This window comes from Anguilla anguilla, chromosome 17 (genome assembly GCF_013347855.1).
Source record: "Anguilla anguilla isolate fAngAng1 chromosome 17, fAngAng1.pri, whole genome shotgun sequence".
Classification (NCBI taxonomy): domain Eukaryota; kingdom Metazoa; phylum Chordata; class Actinopteri; order Anguilliformes; family Anguillidae; genus Anguilla; species Anguilla anguilla.
Window position 1 is genome coordinate 3,114,211 of NC_049217.1, and position 18,065 is coordinate 3,132,275.

At 45.0% G+C, this 18,065-nt stretch overlaps 1 protein-coding gene across 8 annotated transcripts in view; it reads left to right on the plus strand.

Annotated features, from left to right (window-relative positions):
• The window catches only part of LOC118216775 (voltage-dependent L-type calcium channel subunit beta-1-like), a 70,755-nt gene extending 55,505 nt beyond the window's left edge, over nt 1–15,250 (plus strand). For 4 of the 8 annotated variants that reach the window (XM_035398248.1, XM_035398250.1, XM_035398251.1 and 1 more), the window contains 5 exons: nt 747–755; nt 4,677–4,828; nt 5,424–5,519; nt 6,589–6,774; nt 9,850–15,250. In XM_035398248.1, the coding sequence (XP_035254139.1) occupies nt 747–755; nt 4,677–4,828; nt 5,424–5,519; nt 6,589–6,774; nt 9,850–10,329 (923 nt within the window). In that variant the 3' untranslated portion in view covers nt 10,330–15,250. Of the gene's footprint in view, nt 1–746; nt 756–4,676; nt 4,829–5,423; nt 5,520–6,588; nt 8,366–9,849 lie in introns of those variants that run through there. The other 4 variants (XM_035398249.1, XM_035398252.1, XM_035398254.1 and 1 more) reach the window with 2 other exon arrangements.
• Nucleotides 15,251–18,065: the final 2,815 nt, after the last annotated feature.

Here is an 18,065-nt window from a genome sequence, read left to right on the forward strand (position 1 = left end):
TAACAGTTTCACACATTCTATTAAGTAAACAGAACACTAGGGTTAACACTGATTTTCAACCATTTTCCAAGACGGAATCTTATTCTATATGACTTTATGATCTGAAGTATTCTATATACTTTTTTGTGTTGATGAGTCACGTGTTAAGCTGAAAATTCACAGGGATCTGAAAGAGTGGTTCACATATTACTCATCATCTGAGGAGTTACAGTATCTTAGTAGCACTTTGAACTTTATGCAATAGAGCCTAGATAACACATAGACAGGATATAACTCCTGTCATAACCAGTCACGGTGGTTTATTAAAGCTTAGACCATGTCGTAATATTCACAGTCACAGTGATGTTTACAAAACAGATTCCAAATAACCGATTCAGCTTTATTGCTGCGTGCATTATGACACTGTTTTGAGGAAGTGTTTATGACAGTCAAAAGCCGTTACGTGCTGCTGCGGCTGGTTATAGCAGGGTTATAGAGCCTGGTTATATAGGCTCTATGGCACATAGTTAATGTAAAGTGTTTTTGGTGTTTCAGTGTGTATTTGACCCAGCTCTACCAGAAACATTTCGGCAGGGCCCTGTGAAGGGGGGGTAGAGAGACCCCGGCCCTGGGGTCGGCGCTCGGAACCCACGCTTTGTCTGACTGTCTGAGTCTGATTTCGCCTCTTCTCTCTTTTCCATCCTGTCTTTCCTCCCTCCCTCCCTCCCTGTCCTCCTCCCACACTCTCCCACACACTCTTCACTCAGACGTGCTGGGTACGTATCCACGCTGTGGCTGTCGCTTTGCCCCCCCCCCCCTCCCCCCCCCCCCCCCCCCCCCCCCCGCCGTCTGTCTGTCCGTCCGTCCATCCGTCCGTCCGACCGTCCGTCAAGCCCGTCAGTCCACCTGTCTGCCTGCCTGCCTGTGCCATCCCTCTATCTACCCACTTGTGTGCCAGTTCCAAAATGCCTGTCGCTTGAAAAAAATTTTTTAAACAAGAATAATAACAACGCTCGGTCTCTGGTACCGCGCTCTCTGCGCGTGCACGTTGAGCGAACGAGCTGCGCGCGGAAATTGAAGACGGCGGGCTTCCCCGAAAAAACCCTGCCTGCGGCCAAATTTTTTCTAACCTGCTTTCCTGGTTTGGTTACTTTGCTTCCTTTCCGTGTTTCTTGCTGTACGCATCACAGAGGAACAAGGAAAGGGGCAGGGACAGCCGACAAAGAAGTGAAATTTGGACGCGTTCCAAAGAAACTCGCCGTGTCGCAACGCGTGAATCTTAGCCAGGCGATTTGTCTGCCGCTGTGTGAGAAAGTTGTTCCGTGATCCTGATGTCAGTGAAATCACAAAGAGTCTGTGTGACGATGCAGATGTGGATCTGCCACCAGTGGAAGGTCCCATAATGCTTCCTTCCTGGTCCTCTTGAGCAATTCAGAGACTTCTCAATATGGCGGTTTGTCAGAAACACGATGGAAGGAACAATGTGTACAGTGCCATGGAAAAGCGTTTGCCCCCTTCCTGATTTCCTCTATTATTGCATATTTGTCACAATGAATGATTTCATATCTTTAGACAGAATGTGACATTAGACAAAGGGAACCTGAGTAAACACAAAACACATTTGAAAAATGATTATTTCATTTGCTAAATAACTTCACTCTGATGGTAAGGTTTAATATGAGTAAGGTTTAGATTCAACAGGGCTGGCTGCAATTAAGCTTGGCTGTGTTCTATCGGCTGAATAAAATTATCAATTAAATTTAATTAATTAATTGGTTGATTGAGTAACTAAGATGGCAATTACTTTTTCACATGGGTGATATGGGTTTGATATGTTTGATAACTTTTTTCATTAGCTAAATAAATCAAATAATAATTGAAAAAATGTGTTTTGTGTTTACTCAGTTTCACTTTAACATTAAAATGTAAAGCTCTGAAACCATTCGGTGTGACAAATATAATATAATAGAAAGAATCAGGAAGAGGGTAAGTGCTTTCTCACGGCACTGGATTGGTGAGATTTTTGGATGCGCCCCTGGTGTGGTTCACACCAGAAGCTTTGTGGGGTGGATCTGTCCATTTGGCACATTTCCCCCTTTACGCGCAAACCAAACCATCTTCCTCGTCGGCACTGCCTCCCCCCCCATCACAAACCACTCCCCCGCCCGCCACAAACCACTCCCCCGGCCCACGTTGTCCACGCACTGCTCTGCTCTTGTGTGGGAATGGACACGTTTCTCTCGGGACGCAAGAGCCTTGCCCACACAGACACGGAAATCTCGGCGTCTTCACAATCCGGGATCGTGTGGTCTTTATGTACCTGCGCTAGCTAACTCACGCGGACTGTGCTCGAAACCGCGGCAGCAGCATGCACTGCATTGCAGGTTTGGTGTTACCGGCATGAACCTAACAGCTGAGGTTGGAGAACCACATACTGAGAATGTCTGTGCGTCAGTCACAGATGGAAATGGTGAAAATGTACAAAATGCCAATGCCCTGGGTAATGGAGAATTTTTAGTGAGGCCTGGCTGCAGTGTTCTAGTACAGTAAGTGATATTCGAGATCTGCGTTGGGTATCTGGTTCTCCCTGGCTGAATGTGACCACGACAGTGTGAAAACAGACACTTACACCCGCACGTATTTCTGCATGAGCGAGCTCCGCGTCACGCTCCTGGAACGTGCTCAGTATCAGGCGTTCATTATTCCGATTGACAGCTGCGGGCGCCAGGAGGATGTTTCTGCGTGCATATGGGTTTATTTCTTAGATTATTTATCGCTTAATGTAATAAAGGAGGGAAATAAATGTGTGTGAGAGATTGTCTGATTGTGTGGTTGTTTTCTGGTTAAACAATCATCCCCCAGTCAGTCCACAATCACACCTACGACCTTCCTCCCGGGTTCACAATCACAGTTCACAATTACTCCCCCTCCCCAGGTATACAATGGCAATTACCACAATTACATTGCAGGCATTTAGCAGACGCTCTTACCCAGAGCAACTTACACATGAGTTGTATCATTTACCCAACCTGGGAATAAAACCTGTGACCTTTTGGTTACAAGACCAGCTCCTTACCCGTTATACTAAACTGCCACCCTGTTACAACTGCTACACTGCTACAACCCCCCACCCCCCAACCCACCCCACCCACCCTAGCAATACTTAGGGCCCCAGGGACAATACCCACAGAAAGAAAAGGGTACACAATTTTGCTCAGGTCCCCCACAAAAGGTCAGGGGTGGCCCTGCCCCCACCCCTACAAACTGTCCAGTATTGACTGAAGTAGGATTCCGACCTGCGCCCTCCTGAGATCCTGTTCATTGACTGCAGTTCCCCCTCTGTCACCCAAATACAACGCTTTCTGCAGCCCACAGTGCACGCTTACTGGATCGTTTTTAATGATGTAAGCGCTGAGAGGTGATGAGGACGGAAATCAGCACGCCGCAGTCTTACCGCTGTTATTGTTAGTCGAGGAAGTGGGTGTAACTTTTCAACTGTTGTCATTTCGTTTCTTCGCAAACGACAGCAGTCTCTTGAGCTCTGAGTCACATTTTCTGTGCCAGTCTGAGTGTTTTGTGTGTGTGTGTGTGTATATGTCAGTGTGTGTGTGTGTGTGTGTTTTGGTTGTATGCATGTTTGCGGGCACTTTTCTATGCTGGTAAAACACTTCAAAAACAACAGGCAGTGGGAGATGACAAGAGCATGACAATGTACAGCTGATGTCAGTGTTTTTCACATGCAGTGCATACTGAATCCATTATATACTAAAAGCTGGAGCTGATACAAATTGCATGAGACTAACAGAGTTCTTTCGAGTAATTTGCATGATTACTATGTACTGGAGGATTCATACCACTTGTAATTAACATTAGCTGCATAAACTTTCCCTTGTGCCACGAACATTGTAAGTGAATGTGGAAGGGGAGAGCTAGCAGCCAGGGAGACCTCTAAAGGAAGCAGTTTATCAAACAAGCTAAAGAGATTAGAATGTAGTTTTTGTAAATCCGATTGTCTAAATAAAGAAACCGCTTGTAGTATTTTGCGTTCAGTCATTTTGTTGTAGTATTTTGCGTTCAGTCGTTTTATTCAAAACTTATTTTCGGCATTCTTTTCTTGCTTCACGTTCGTCGTGCACTAGCCTTCATGCTAACAGCACAGCTGTTAGACGGTCCAGATGAGGATAAGCTGCCAAAAGAAGCCAAAATAGCTGGCGAATGGTACCAGTGCACGAATAGGTCCAATAAGTGCTTGTTTGCTGGGGTGGAGCCTGCTGGGTTCCCCTAATCCTGAACCTGGCTTTCTGTTTACACCAGTGGTTCTTAACCTGGGTTCGGTCGAACCCTAGGGGTTCGGTGAGTCGGTCTCAGGGGTTCGGTGGAGCCTCCGCCGCAGAGGTCCACCCCTCAGTCTAGTCTGCAGTTAGTTAGTTTTTTTACTAAAGAAGGGTTCGGTGAATGAGCATATGAAACTGGTGGGGTTCGGTGCCTCCAACAAGGTTAAGAACCACTGGTTTACACCTTTAAACCCATAACTAATTTAGCCGAAAGAAAACAGGCGAGATGAGCTAGCGGTGTGTTCAGCAGCATGAATTTAACCTCCAGTGCCTGGGTTGGGGACCCTTGTTGTAGCCCCGCCCCTGATTTAAGCCAGGCCCCGTGCTAACCTGACTCCGCCCTCTTTAACCTTTGACCCCCAGCTGAGGTGCAGAGCGAGATCGAGCGCATCTTTGAGCTGGCACGCACCCTGCAGCTGGTAGCCCTGGATGCCGACACCATCAACCACCCCGCCCAGCTGGCCAAGACTTCCCTGGCCCCCATCATTGTCTACATCAAGATCGCCTCACCCAAGGTACCTGCCCCACAGGCCCCGCCCACAGGCCCCACCTTCAAGGAATATATGTCTACACAACAGATATTTGAAACAGCGGTTTTATTAAGATGCATTGTACAGTGCATTTGGAACATTTTGATTAATTTAACCCTTTAAGGTATACAATACCAAATGTATGATTAGAATGTTCTTCACAGAACATTCTAATGCTGTTGTAACATTCACTACTGGTCATTGAAAGCAATGGAGTTCTAGGATACTGACAGAATTTTTGAGAAAAAAAATTCCAAAATACCTACTCTTCAAAGAGTTTCTTGGTCAGGGTCAGGGGACCTTAACTCACTGTCTCCTGGCCCTGTTTGTCTGTGTGTGTGTGTGTATGTTTGTGTATGTATGTTTGTGTGTGTGTGTGTGCGCGTGTGTGAGAGTGTGTGTGTGTGTGTGTGTGCAATGTGTATGTTTGTGTATGTATGTTTGTGCGTGTGTGTGTGCGTGTGTGAGAGTCTGTGTGTGTGTGTGTGTGTGTGTGCGTGTGCGTGTGTGAGAGTGTGTGTGTGTGTGTGTGTGTGTGTGTGTGTGTGTGTGTACATAACTCAGATCCCTCTGTTCCCAGGTGCTCCAGAGGCTGATAAAGTCCCGGGGGAAGTCCCAGGCCAAACACCTCAATGTGCAGATGGTGGCAGCAGACAAGCTGGCCCAGTGCCCCCCAGTGAGTGCCCACCCCCTATTGTTACTTCACTCCGTTACCTAGCAACCCCTCGGAGGCCACGCCTCCACACACAACGGCTGAAGCCAGATAGTCCCTGGCCTATGAATTCTGTACAGAGTGTACGAGAACACCGGCCTGTCAAGTGAATCACTCACCCAAAAGAAACCCACCGTGCCTGTGTATGACACAAGGCCAGTGGGCTGTGCTTTATTGCTTCGAAAGCTGAAAATAAAGGATGACAATTATGTTCAGCGCAGTCTTGAATTTTCAGGATATTGCCAGATTACTGAATACTCAGGTATGTTTGCGATATTAATACTTTCATTGGCACAGCATTTAGCAAGAACATTGTAGCTGTTTTAACACCTTGCGAACAGCAAGAGTTTAATTATAGGAGTAAAGCAGTAAAAATGGAGTGATAGAGTAATGATAAATCTGCCACTCAAGGATTCATGATTAATCTATTCTTGGTTTGTCTCTCCACAAAAGTCTTGCTGCTCTGGTCGCAAACGTAGATAGTCTCCCTGTAAAGACCCAGTTGTGGAAACAGCTCTCTCTGTCCCCATGTGCCATCACACAATTTTAAACGTCATTGTCTTTGTGGCTTAAAGTAGAGGGTGTTTAAATCTCCTTAAGTATTATAATAGGTCGTTTGGCTTTTCTTTGTCTTGAGCGTAGACCTGGGGAGCCGCAGGGTCTGTTTTTTGTTGTTACTCGGCACGTAATTGGTCGATTAAAGCGGTCGCTTACGCAGTTAACTCACCTCGCCTGGTTTTTTTGTGTCTGAAATAGTTGCTGATATTAAGTCAAAAAGAAAAACCAGCAGGCTCTGCGGCTCTCCAGGACCAGGAATAAAGATCACTGGCACAGAGAAACAAGTGATAAAGAAGAATTAGTGAAAAGAACATGCTGAAAAATACTCATGGAAAAAGATACATTTTGCACATATACATATATACACAGACACATATATTATCAGCGGTGAAAGCATACTGTGCATATCGGGTACTGTGTTCAGTAATTGCAGTGTTGTTGTGGAGGCAGCCCATTCACATGCGTTCCGTTGCAGGAGCTGTTTGATATCATTCTGGATGAGAACCAGCTGGAGGACGCCTGCGAGCACCTGGCCGACTACCTGGAGGCGTACTGGAAGGCCACCCACCCCCCCAGCTGCAACCCCCCCAACCCCCTGCTCAACCGCACCATGGCGACGGCCGCCCTGGCCGCCTCCCCCGAGCCCGTCTCCAACCTGCAGGTACAGGTGCTCACCTCCCTGCGCCGCAACCTGGACCTGTGGCCCGGGCTGGAGGGGCCCGCTGCCCTGGAGGGGAAGAAGAAGAAGGAGGAGGAGCACGCCCTCTAGAGGCCGGGAGGGGAAGGGTCACGCAGCCCAGCCGCAGAGAGTCTCTACAGCCACACCCCCATCCCCAACCCCCAAAACCGCTGTGCCCAAAAACTTCATCCCAGCTCAGCCCCACACACGTGAGCACACACACACACACACACACAAACGCATACACACACACATACATGCACAGCTCCCTTTCACACACTTACAAACACGCTATCTCATTTATACCCACCCACACATACATACACACAAACACACACATTCTGTCTCATGAGCACACACTCTCACGTGGACACAGACACAAGGCAGGGGGTGTAGAGACTACACTACAAAGCACCAGACTAAGCACTCACACTGACACACACAGATACAAAAACTACCTATTACACCAGGTCTTATCGCAAACAGCATAGCCCTCTACAATTATACCATCACAATACCCCTCCCCCCATACACACACAGGCAAACATATATTTATTTTCTGCCAAAACACACTGAACTATTAGTACTGTTCCTCAGGAAAGCAGTGAGGACTACCCGAGACACACCTACAGGCCACAAATTCTCTTTGGAATAAAATGAGAAAACCCCCTGGCTTTTAAAATCACTCATTACAGCTTGTTACCGGTTCTCTCGCTGTTCGGTTTCCTGCTATTGTGAACGAACGGGTAGCCCCTTTCAGCCAGACACGCGTCACTGCCCAAGCATCCAATCGGGAGACAGAGCCCGGCCGCTTCCCTCCTCCGTGTAACCATGACGCTGTCCTGTCAATCAGCGCACAGGCGTTGCCGTGGGCCCAATGCTTCTTTCATACACCGGCTCTGGGGTGGCAGGGCTGGGAGGGGCTGACTCACTAACATCACATTCGCTTTGTAAAAACTAAACAAAGAAGGTGTGGATGCTCTGGCTTTTGATGAGCAGTCCAAAGTGGCGAATCGTTTTCCCTTAGCTCGTAAAACCAATAGCATGAATGTCGGTTATTATCGTCCTTGTACTTTCAATAATACATTTATGTAAGAAGTGCCTAACCGGCAGTCACTTCTCGTAACTAAATAGTCCCTCAATAGCTACGTGTTATATGAATCATCACTCACCTCAGTGCCTGCATATTTATTTAAGTGGAACACTGAAGAACATGACTGTGCAGTGATAAAGTTGTTCAAGTTCAGCTGGTAAAAAATCTTTTTTGTTGTGCCTGATTTTTTTTTTTTTTTTAATGGTGCCTCGAGATATGTGATGTTGGTTAGTTTGAACGGGACTGAATTTCTCACTTCTAGGTTTGATTTGTGAATACTGTTTTTTTCTCTTCTAGCTTTGAATTGTGAATACTTGGAAAAGACTTAAAAACACAGTAGACTTAAATACTGTATAAAACATTGTGTCATGATAAGCAGTTATGTGTTTACGAATACACCTGTGTCCTTGTTCATTGGTTTAATTACTGTCTTCCTCACACAAATATCTTTGCTTTTGAGAATATACAAACGTTTACCGAGTAGTTGTTTTTCTTTGTCCAGTAGCTAGTCGCATTTATTTTTAGTACAACTAATATTTTTGTTGGTGCTAAGAACGCGAGGCGTTGCTTTGCCTCTGTTGTTATTATGGACGCATGCATTGCTTGCTGTTTGAAACGTTTGCCTTACATGTTTGAAAGATATTTAATATAAAGGCCTGTAAACGACGTAGAGAGCATTAGCTTTATCTGTAGGTAGGATGTCTTTGGGCTCGTAAGATTTTCGTGTAGGGTAGCTTTGACATCACCACACACAACCACCCTCTTGCGATGCACTTTTTTAGACGCGGTGCCAATTATCTGTTGCTAATGCACCAGCTTCACTGCTAGATAGGTGCAGTTCTGTCGGAGTCTGGGCCTCTGCCTCGCCATTGGCTGCGTCAGCTGTAAGGCGGGGCTATCTTGGAGCTCTACAGAGCCCGGGCTACATTCAAGACCCGATGCTCTAACTTTGCTTATATCACACTTAGCTGTGTAGCAGTAGCGTGGTTAAAGAACTGACTGTGGGTTCATCTCCTAGCCTTGAGGAAGCCACATAACCTGATTAATCCAGCTGTGTAAATGGATTCTTTGTAAATATGTAATCTGCACTGCTCTTGGTAAGAGCTTCTGCTACTTGCCGAAATGTAATGTAATTTAACTTTTCTGCCACGGTCTTCGAGATACGCTCACTCTCATTTGGTGCGTGTGGAGGGGTTGTACCCGGGAGGGGCGAATGACTAAAGAGCATGCCGTTGCCCTATCGGCAGACACAGTATTAGCACTCTGCAAATGGACGTTCTGTCATAGATCACCATTTCGGTAAATAGATGGCAAGGTTTCCCCGTCTTGAATGTAGCCCGGCTATGTTTTGTACCTCTGCAGACTGCTGTTAGCTGTATAGCCCAATATACTGTGACAGTGGAACCAATTGTTACTGTAATATGGTCAGGTTGAAAATATATATTTTGAAACTTTTAATCGTGCTTATTACGATGTGAGGAGGAGCCGTTGTTGTGTGGCGTTTGTGTAATTCTGCATTTCACTCTGGCGACAGGCTCATCTTTACTGGCCATTGCTCTGGCAGGTCGGTTTGAGCCAAACTGATATGATTAACTGCTTAACTGCAACTCAATGAGCATGGAGGGCAGGGAAGGGAGAGTGAGGTTTCACCAAAGCCGAAAGGGGCGGGCCTGCTACGAGAGCCAGTCATCTTATCGTGCTGTGGAGAGCACATCTGTCCAATTGGTTTGTAGAAGTCAATGATTGACAGCTCATCGCAGCTCCACCCAGTATGGGGCATCTTCAAGCCTCGCTCTTCCATCTCCTGGCACTAATGCTGAGTGGGTAACGTTGAGTTTGTGTGTGAATGCTAACCTGACTCACGCTGACTAACGCCCTGCCTGTGTGCCTCGCCGTGTGGTTTTCTTTCTTTTGTCTTTGCATGACCGGCGTGTGGGGCGCGGCACTTGGCGGTGCGCCTGCAGGGGGCGTACCTGGTTCACGGAGAACCGAAGCAGGACGGGCGTCTGCTGGAGCGCGGCGGTTTCCACGGCGACGTCGGCGACGGGAGGCGGCGGCCGCAGCAGCAGCCGCAGCAGCAGCGCGTCTACTCGCGCCCCGCCTCGCGGGCCACGCCCCTGGGCGGGCGGGGCCTCTCCCGGCAGGACACCTTCGACTCGGAGACGCAGGGCAGCCGGGACTCGGCCTACACCGAGGCGGGGGACTCCTGCGTGGACGCGGAGACCGACCCCTACGAGGAGCCCCCGCCTTTCCACCGCGGGGGGAACTCCCGCTTCCACAGCCGCCGGGCATCGTGGGAAGACCAGGGGGCGGAGCCCGACCAGGAGAACCTCGACCTGGAGGAGCAGCACGCCCGATCCAATCAGAGAGAGCGGTACTGCCAGGAGCCTGCCGACTACAACAAGAGCCAGGAGGACTGGGGGAGGGGCGTCTTTATCCACTGAACAAGCCATTTGCCCTGAGGTTGTCTGACAGACACAGGGGGAGGGGCCTGGGAGGAGAGGGGAGGGGAACAGGTTTGATTGACAAGTTAAGCAGTGAATTTAGAATAAATTAGTTTACAACAAAATGGACCTTCTCTCACATAGCTAGCAATTGTCAAGTCTAAAAACACAGCAAATACTGCCAGGATCTAAAATTGTTTTTGAAGATACAGACTTTATATGTTAATTTGAAGAGTGACAGAAGGGTTTCACTTACAGTTTTTCTAATCAATTATACTTTTTGGTAAGCGCTTGGTAGTACAGCGTAGAAGTGGCCAGGATTAAACAGGAGAAGAAAGGAAGCCATCTTTAGGCCTGTCTTCTTCAGTCTTAAGTTTCAGGGCCTGTTCAGGTTGCGGGCTTCCCTCTCTTCCCGCTACCCCTCTTCACCTCAACTCTTAACCTCTCTGGAATAAATGTTGCCATATTTTTTTTATTTATTTCAACCTTATTTATTTATTTATAGAATTACTGCCTTGAATCGTAAATCTCAAAACCCCAAAGAATTTCGCTGATGTGCTTTATAGTGTAGATCTGCGGTGGTGCCTGGTGCTGGACGTCCCTTACTGTTGGGTGGAGGGTGAGAGTAGTTTTGTTCTGGTAGTAGCTCTGGTAATAGCTGGCTACTGCTGTGACTGGAATGTCATGACAGTATACAAGTCCTGCAGTCCAATCTGATTGCTTCTACCCGTAACTATGACAAAAGTGTCCTGCTATTGCCACGCCCACACTCGAATCAATCACCAATCACAAGAGATGGAATAACGGCAACACACTCTTGCTCACTCTTGACACCTTCATATCCATGTCATTAATACTCCATGATGCTTCATGACACGTCATAACATGTCAAAAACAATTTCACATTTTACATTTTGACAGTTGTCATGATAGTGGTACGTATATACAGTTATGAGAGAATGTTTGTGAACCCTTTAGGATTTTCTATATTTCTGCATAAATTTGTTAATAGTTCAAGTGAACCTTGGTAAACAAATAACACGTTTTTATCTTTCTCATTTCTTTAACGAACAGATTGATCCAATATTAACATTCTTTGTCGGAACGACTTTGTGAACCTTTGGATTAATGGGTGGCACCCATTTTAAATGCTATGACAACCAAATGCTTTCTGTATCTACTGATCACACCCACACAGACTTTTGGGCTTTTGGCCCATTCATCTTAACAGACCTGCTCCAGCTTGTGGGCTGTCTTGCAAAAACTGCCCACTTTTAAGGTCCTTCCACAACATTTCAGTTGGATGAAGGTCTGGACTTTGAAACATAAAATCTCCTCTTCTTCAGACCTTCTGTCGTAGGCTTACTGTGTTTAGTATCGTTGTCTTGTTGCATGGCCGACTTTCTGTTTCATTTTGGCTCACAGGCAGATAACCTGAAATTTTCTAATTTTCTACTTAAAGCTGGAATTCACACGCCAACAAAACAACCCCAAACCATGATGCTCCTCCTCCGTGCTTGGTTGAGATGAGGCTTCAGTGTTGGAATGGCGCATTTGGACTTGGCTGTTTGGAGATGGGCAGCAATGCCCCTCTTAAAGAACATCAGTTTCCTCCTTGCCATCCACCCATGCATGCCGTTCATGTTCAGAATTCTTCTGAGGGTTGACTGATGAACACTGACATCGACCAATGCAAGACAGGCATGCAGATCTTTAGCTGTTACCCTGAGGTTCTTTATGAGCTCCTGCGTTTTTGTACACCTTCCTCTTGGAGTGATTTATGTTGGATGACCACTCCTAGGAACAGTTACTATGATGATGGATTAGCTCTGCCAGTGCTGCCAGTCTGACTGTGCGTTCGTGGAGCCTGAAATCTTGAGAAAAGATTATGTAGTCCTTTCCTGACTGATGAGCATCAACAGGACTTTTTCTGAGGACCTCAGGGCATGGTGCTGTTCCTCAAAGCTCATTTGTGAAGGATGAACTCTGATGACCTCTGATGCTGACAAAATTTCCACTATTTCTATGTACAAGGCCACCAAAACTCACACTGAAGTGTCATCCAATTGATTGACACACATGGCTTGAATTACCCCCTTACCTGAGCTGATTAACCTTGTTCACATATTTTTTCTGGCAACGTGTATGTCAGCTTTGTATGTATTCATGTTTGCCTGGTATAAGGACATATGTTGATGACCTAAAGTCATTTTTGTTTGAATTTATGCAGAAATATAGAAAATCCAAAAATGGTTCCCCAAACCTTCTATCGCCATTGCATATACTTGTGTATATGTCTTCTGATAAGTTTCATTAACAGCATCACAAAACCCCTATTATGGCACATGTGACATTAACACTCAGTGTAAGTTACTTCAAACTTATTTGTATAAAATGCGAGTTCAGTAGTATGTCCTGTTGTGGCAATTATTATCCAAAATTACGAAGGTTCTCTATAAGATGTGTGGGATTTTTCACACTGTTCCCACCGCCAGTGGCATGAGTTTATGCTCTGACTCAAATTCTGCCATTGTTTTCTGAGGCTATCAGCAGTAGTTTGATTTATCCTGGGTTGCATTTGTGAGTTTTAGAGGAGATGCAATCATAGCCTTTACACTACGGAATTCATTCATTTCAATGGTGGAAACTGCCCACTGGTTTCTCAACAGTTATCATTGGTGCCTGACTATAGCCAGAAATTTAAAATTTATTAATTTGTTTTTTTTTTAATGAAAAATGACAATTTCTTTAGAAATGGTACCGCTCTGTGATCCTAGGAGCAAAAAAAAAAATCAAAATGGTCTTTTAAGATCAGGGCAGATAGTAGGACAGACTTCCTCAGTGGGGAGGAGGGAAAGCACACAATGGAACATAGATGAGGGGTGTAGTCTTTCCTGGCTACTCCTGGAATACTGATTTCCAGGCCCTAAATGTCGCTGGGTCCACAAGTATTTGACTTTTTTGCTGGGCTTTCTCTCCTGCCATGAGCTGTGGGAAACGTGCAGTAGCTCTTGAAGGTGGGCGCTTGTGACATACCAAGTCCTCTGGCTCTGAAAATGAGTATTTCCTTATTAATCAGGAAATTTCTGGAAAATCTGAAATCTGACAGACACAAAAATAGGTCTCCTAAATCAGTGCCTCAACTGCAACTGGACAAACAGGGCCTCACCACTACCAGAGTCCGTTTTCATCCCATAACAAACACATCCATCTGTACACCCATAAACACAGTGACACTATACACCCACATCCACAGTATACACCCACGCACATCCACATTGTACACCCATTAACACAGTGACACTATACACCCACATCCACAGTATACACCCACGCACATCCACATTGTACACCCACAAAAACATTAACACTATACACCCACATCCATGATGTACAACCACAAATACATCCACACAATTAGCCCACGAAAGCTTTTATGTGCAGTTTGCTTCAGTTACAGATTTCATGTCTTGTTCAGAGACACTAAATTGAGTTGGGATTGGGTATGTCTGTGTGTTTGTGTGGGGGTGGGGGTGCTAAGTACTAAGTTGAGGGATGGGGGGAGGATTGTTCTGCTGCACAGTTGGTAGGTCAATGAAAATCTTCCTGATGTTTGACTTTCTCACAAGTTCATAAACAGGGATTCTCCTTTGTTTCACCTTTGTCCCTACCTTGTTGCCTAAAGTACCTGGAATCCATGTTGTTTTATGAATGAGTAAAATACAGTTAGCAAACATAGTTAGTCCAACAGACTAGTCCAGAACACTACCTGCCCTGTGACAGAAGGGTATATTCATGTTTTGAAATGGATGGAGATGGCTGTTCCTAAGCTTTGATGACAGAGACTGCAGATGAGTATTTCGATGTGTAAGAGCCTACAGGGGACGTGCACTCTGAGGACCAGGCTTTCTCCTGAAGGCGGGGATTTCTGAGCTCCACCCCCCTGATCACTGACAGGTCTAAATGCTGTTCTGTATTCAGTAATGCACTTTACTCAGGTAATCTCTTCACAGGTAAACAAAAACAAAACAACAGTGAATGTCAGAATAAGGAGAAGGCTATTGCTGCTGCTCTATCCCAGTTACTAAAAAGAACGGCTTGGTCATTGCCAACAATGTAACATCGTCAGCCATTTTGTTGTCAGGTGGCCTCAAGAGGGCACTCAGCAGTCTGAAGGGAAAGGCTAATTTTCTGATTGGGTCAGAGCTCCAGGTTCTATATTTTCTGATTGGGTCAGAGCTCCAGGTTCTATAGGAAAAGTCAGGTGTAAATGGTGTTCTGCGATACCCTAGGAGGCCTGCATTCACACTGCTCATGCTCATCAAGGAATGAAACCACACCCTCTGCCATGCCACTGCAAGGACCCACCTGTGGTGGGGTGAGGGGCGGGGCTGCTCCAAACTTACTTGTGCGTCACCCATATACAGTATACTCTGCTCAGCCAGGCTAATATCACTGTCAGCCAGATCAAAGCCATCCAGTCAGTGTCGACACACTCACTGGTGATGAATTATTATCCTGAAGTCATATTTTAATTGTTTTTCCTGTACATATAAATACGCAAATCGGTAAAACAGGACGTACTGACAAACACCCTAACCAAGAGGGGCCTTTTGTGTTTGTAATGTCTTACTATTCTAAAGTGTGCATAAAGATACTTCGCTTCTCTTCAGCCTACTACTGTACACAGTTTTAATAAGTGCCTGTAAGTGCTTGTGATGTTTACTGCTCTTTCATTCAGACAGGTGAACTCTGGTGGAGATGCCCTTTGTTTGAACACAGGTTGGACATTTTGTTCCAAGCAGGTCCCTTGTAATGGACACACTTATATTTTGAGTCAAACAATGGGATGTAAGCTAGCTGGAAAAGGGTAATACCAGTTGTAATGGAAGTATTAAATACAATCATTATCTACTTTTTATGCCATCGTGTTTTGATGTTTCTTGGTTGCTGTTTTTTTTAACTGGTATTTTGGAAATCTTTATTGGGTTCCTTCTAATACTGCAAGACAGTCATACCTAAAGATGAAAGCATGACTCATTTTTGCCCTGTAGCCCTGGGTGTGGATTTACTCTGTCATTATTTTAATATCCACAGCACAACAACTTTTAATTTGTTTGTAGAATGAACATGTGACCGGACAGAGGAATGCTGTACACTTTCTGAGAAATGGAAAAGATGGTACTATATTTTAAATTGGGGTGGTAACATAGATGCAATTAATGTATGTCATTTGCAGCTAAACTTATTTCATGTATAGTCCTTTTCAACATATGATGGGGGTCCAGGGGTCCCGTGGATGGCTTGTAGCCTGGACCAAGCCTGGTTGAAAACCACTGATTTAGAGCATAAGATTTGCCAATCATGCAGTTCCACATCTCATTCAGCTCTAAGTAAACTTGTGGCTGTGTCAGAGCAGGGGTTCTTCCATGCCTGTTCACACAAATAGAGGTGTATTTTTTACAGTCATTTTGCTCTGTTAGAGTGGGATGGACAGGCATTGTCAAGGCTTGTGAAGAATGAGTCACATTTGTTCACGAAAAACAAAGTCTCTCAACCAGACTGCCACTCGAACCAGCTGTGCCAGTCAGAATGGTTGAGGTCTGCTGGCTGCTAGGTCTTAGCTCCAGGAACTATCTAGCCTCAGAGGCCCATTCCCAACCAGTTTTCCCAAGCCCAGCCATTATAAGGAAAAAGAAACCAAGTAAGTATCTTAATGCTTCTGGAAGAATCTGTCCAGACTGCTATCCTGATCTCAGAGCCCTGGAGAGTACTGAGTGAATATCTGCTGTATACTGTATCTCCCCAAACATATAGGAACGGCTTCAAAAGTTATCGTGCCTTCACCTGAAAACATTTATTTGCTTGTTCGACCATTGAAAAATTCATGGAGAATGCTTAAACACCACACCGTCAAAAACGCGTGGGACCGTTCATTTGGCCCCAGTTTAAAAAAAATGTGTTCACATGTTCTGGTTACCACATATTTCTTATATTTATTAAATGCCGCATTTATGCCTAAATAACTCAAAAAAATATGTTCTACAGCTCTTTCATAATTCTTCCTTGTGCGTGTACTAATATCTATTCCACACTATATTCACAGCATGGTTAAATATTAGCTGACCTGATTCATCAGCATGTATTCTGGCTCGTAACTCATGTGACTAACAGTCGTTTATTTCTTACTTTCTCTTTCCTTTGGGTATAACAGAAAACCACTTTGAAAATCCCCCAAGTGTCTAAGCTCAACCCAACACAGCTGTGTTCGGCTTTTTTTTTGCTTTTTTTTTGAAGCCACAGAAAGTTCAGCTCAGTCTGCAATGCTCTCTGTTACCGTTGCTGTAGGTTGTGGTCACTGGAAGAAGAACTGAAGAGAGGCCTCAAATAACTCTGCTTTTTGGCACGTTTGTCTGGTGTTTCCTCCAAGCGTCGTGTCAAAAAGAAGAGAAAAAAATATTTTGTACTCCTCCACAGGAAGGGCAGCGCAAGCAGTCTGTTCACTGTCACTTCAGCCCAAACGATCTAATTTTCAGTGCAGCGTGTGCAAAGGTGTATAGTAGTACAGGCTGCAGAATAAGGTGCCTGAATGTGACCTCATATCACATCAAAACCATTTTTACCAAACCTATTTTCCACCTGTTGCCTGACAGTTCAAACTCTTATTAGTTTGCCATCCTTGTAAGACTTGTATCATACGCTGAATAGCAGGTCTAAAAATTATTTGCGTGCAATGACAATGTCCTATCAAATTTGCTCTCCCTGGATGTGTCTTTGAAGCCCCATTTCTTAGACTCATTCGGATATATTTAATGGCTTTTCTGTCTGCAGACAGGGCCATGTAGCGGACAAAGGTCATCCCCCAACCATTTAAACAAAACCTCATGACTGTTTTATATCCTTAAAGTTAAAAGGTATTGGATGAGTAACCAGTCTCATATTCTCTATAAAAATGAACATATCCATGATAAGACATGGAACGAAAATGGAATTTGAAATATGGAACTGGAAATAAATATGAAAAGACTGGCTCTTTTGATTATATGCTCTTTCTCTAGAATTGCTAGAATCTATGACTTATTGCAATGGCAATTGCACAAAACTGTTGCTTTGAATATGGTCATCATATCTGTAAAGTTCATAACCTTGCGGTACTATGACCTTGACTATGCTGGTCATAACCTTACGGCATTGAGCCTGACACTCGCATGTCAGATAAGTGCACCCAGCTTCAATAGTCCAATGGTCAGTTATGTCTTTTAATAACACATGAGCTCATTAGGCTTAAATTAGTTCCAATCTGAGGTGGCAATTGAAAGAAACAGAACCATTAATCTATAACAACAACATTCAAATTAAACTTGCTGGTAGCAATCAGATTGTCAAGGACATTTTTATCATGGCATAGAACCATATCATCAATTGGCAATTTCTAATTCACGTTTTTCTCTCTGTGGGAAAGACGTGCACTGTCTTTGCATCTGACTCTGAGGCAGCTTTATCACTGACTTTGTGTAGAGTGTGACTAGCTAGTCCATGAATTCCAAGCCATTCCCTCACTCCCAACAGTGTTTTGGCAAGCTTATGGTGAGTGTATGTGTCAACAGCAGATTGGTTCCCTTTATTAGAAACCAAAAAAACTCAAGTCCAAAGGGGGGGGGGGGGGGGGGAAGAAAAAACATCTTCAGCTTGTGGTCATTGTGTGAGAAGGTATGATTTAACCTTACCCAAAGCAG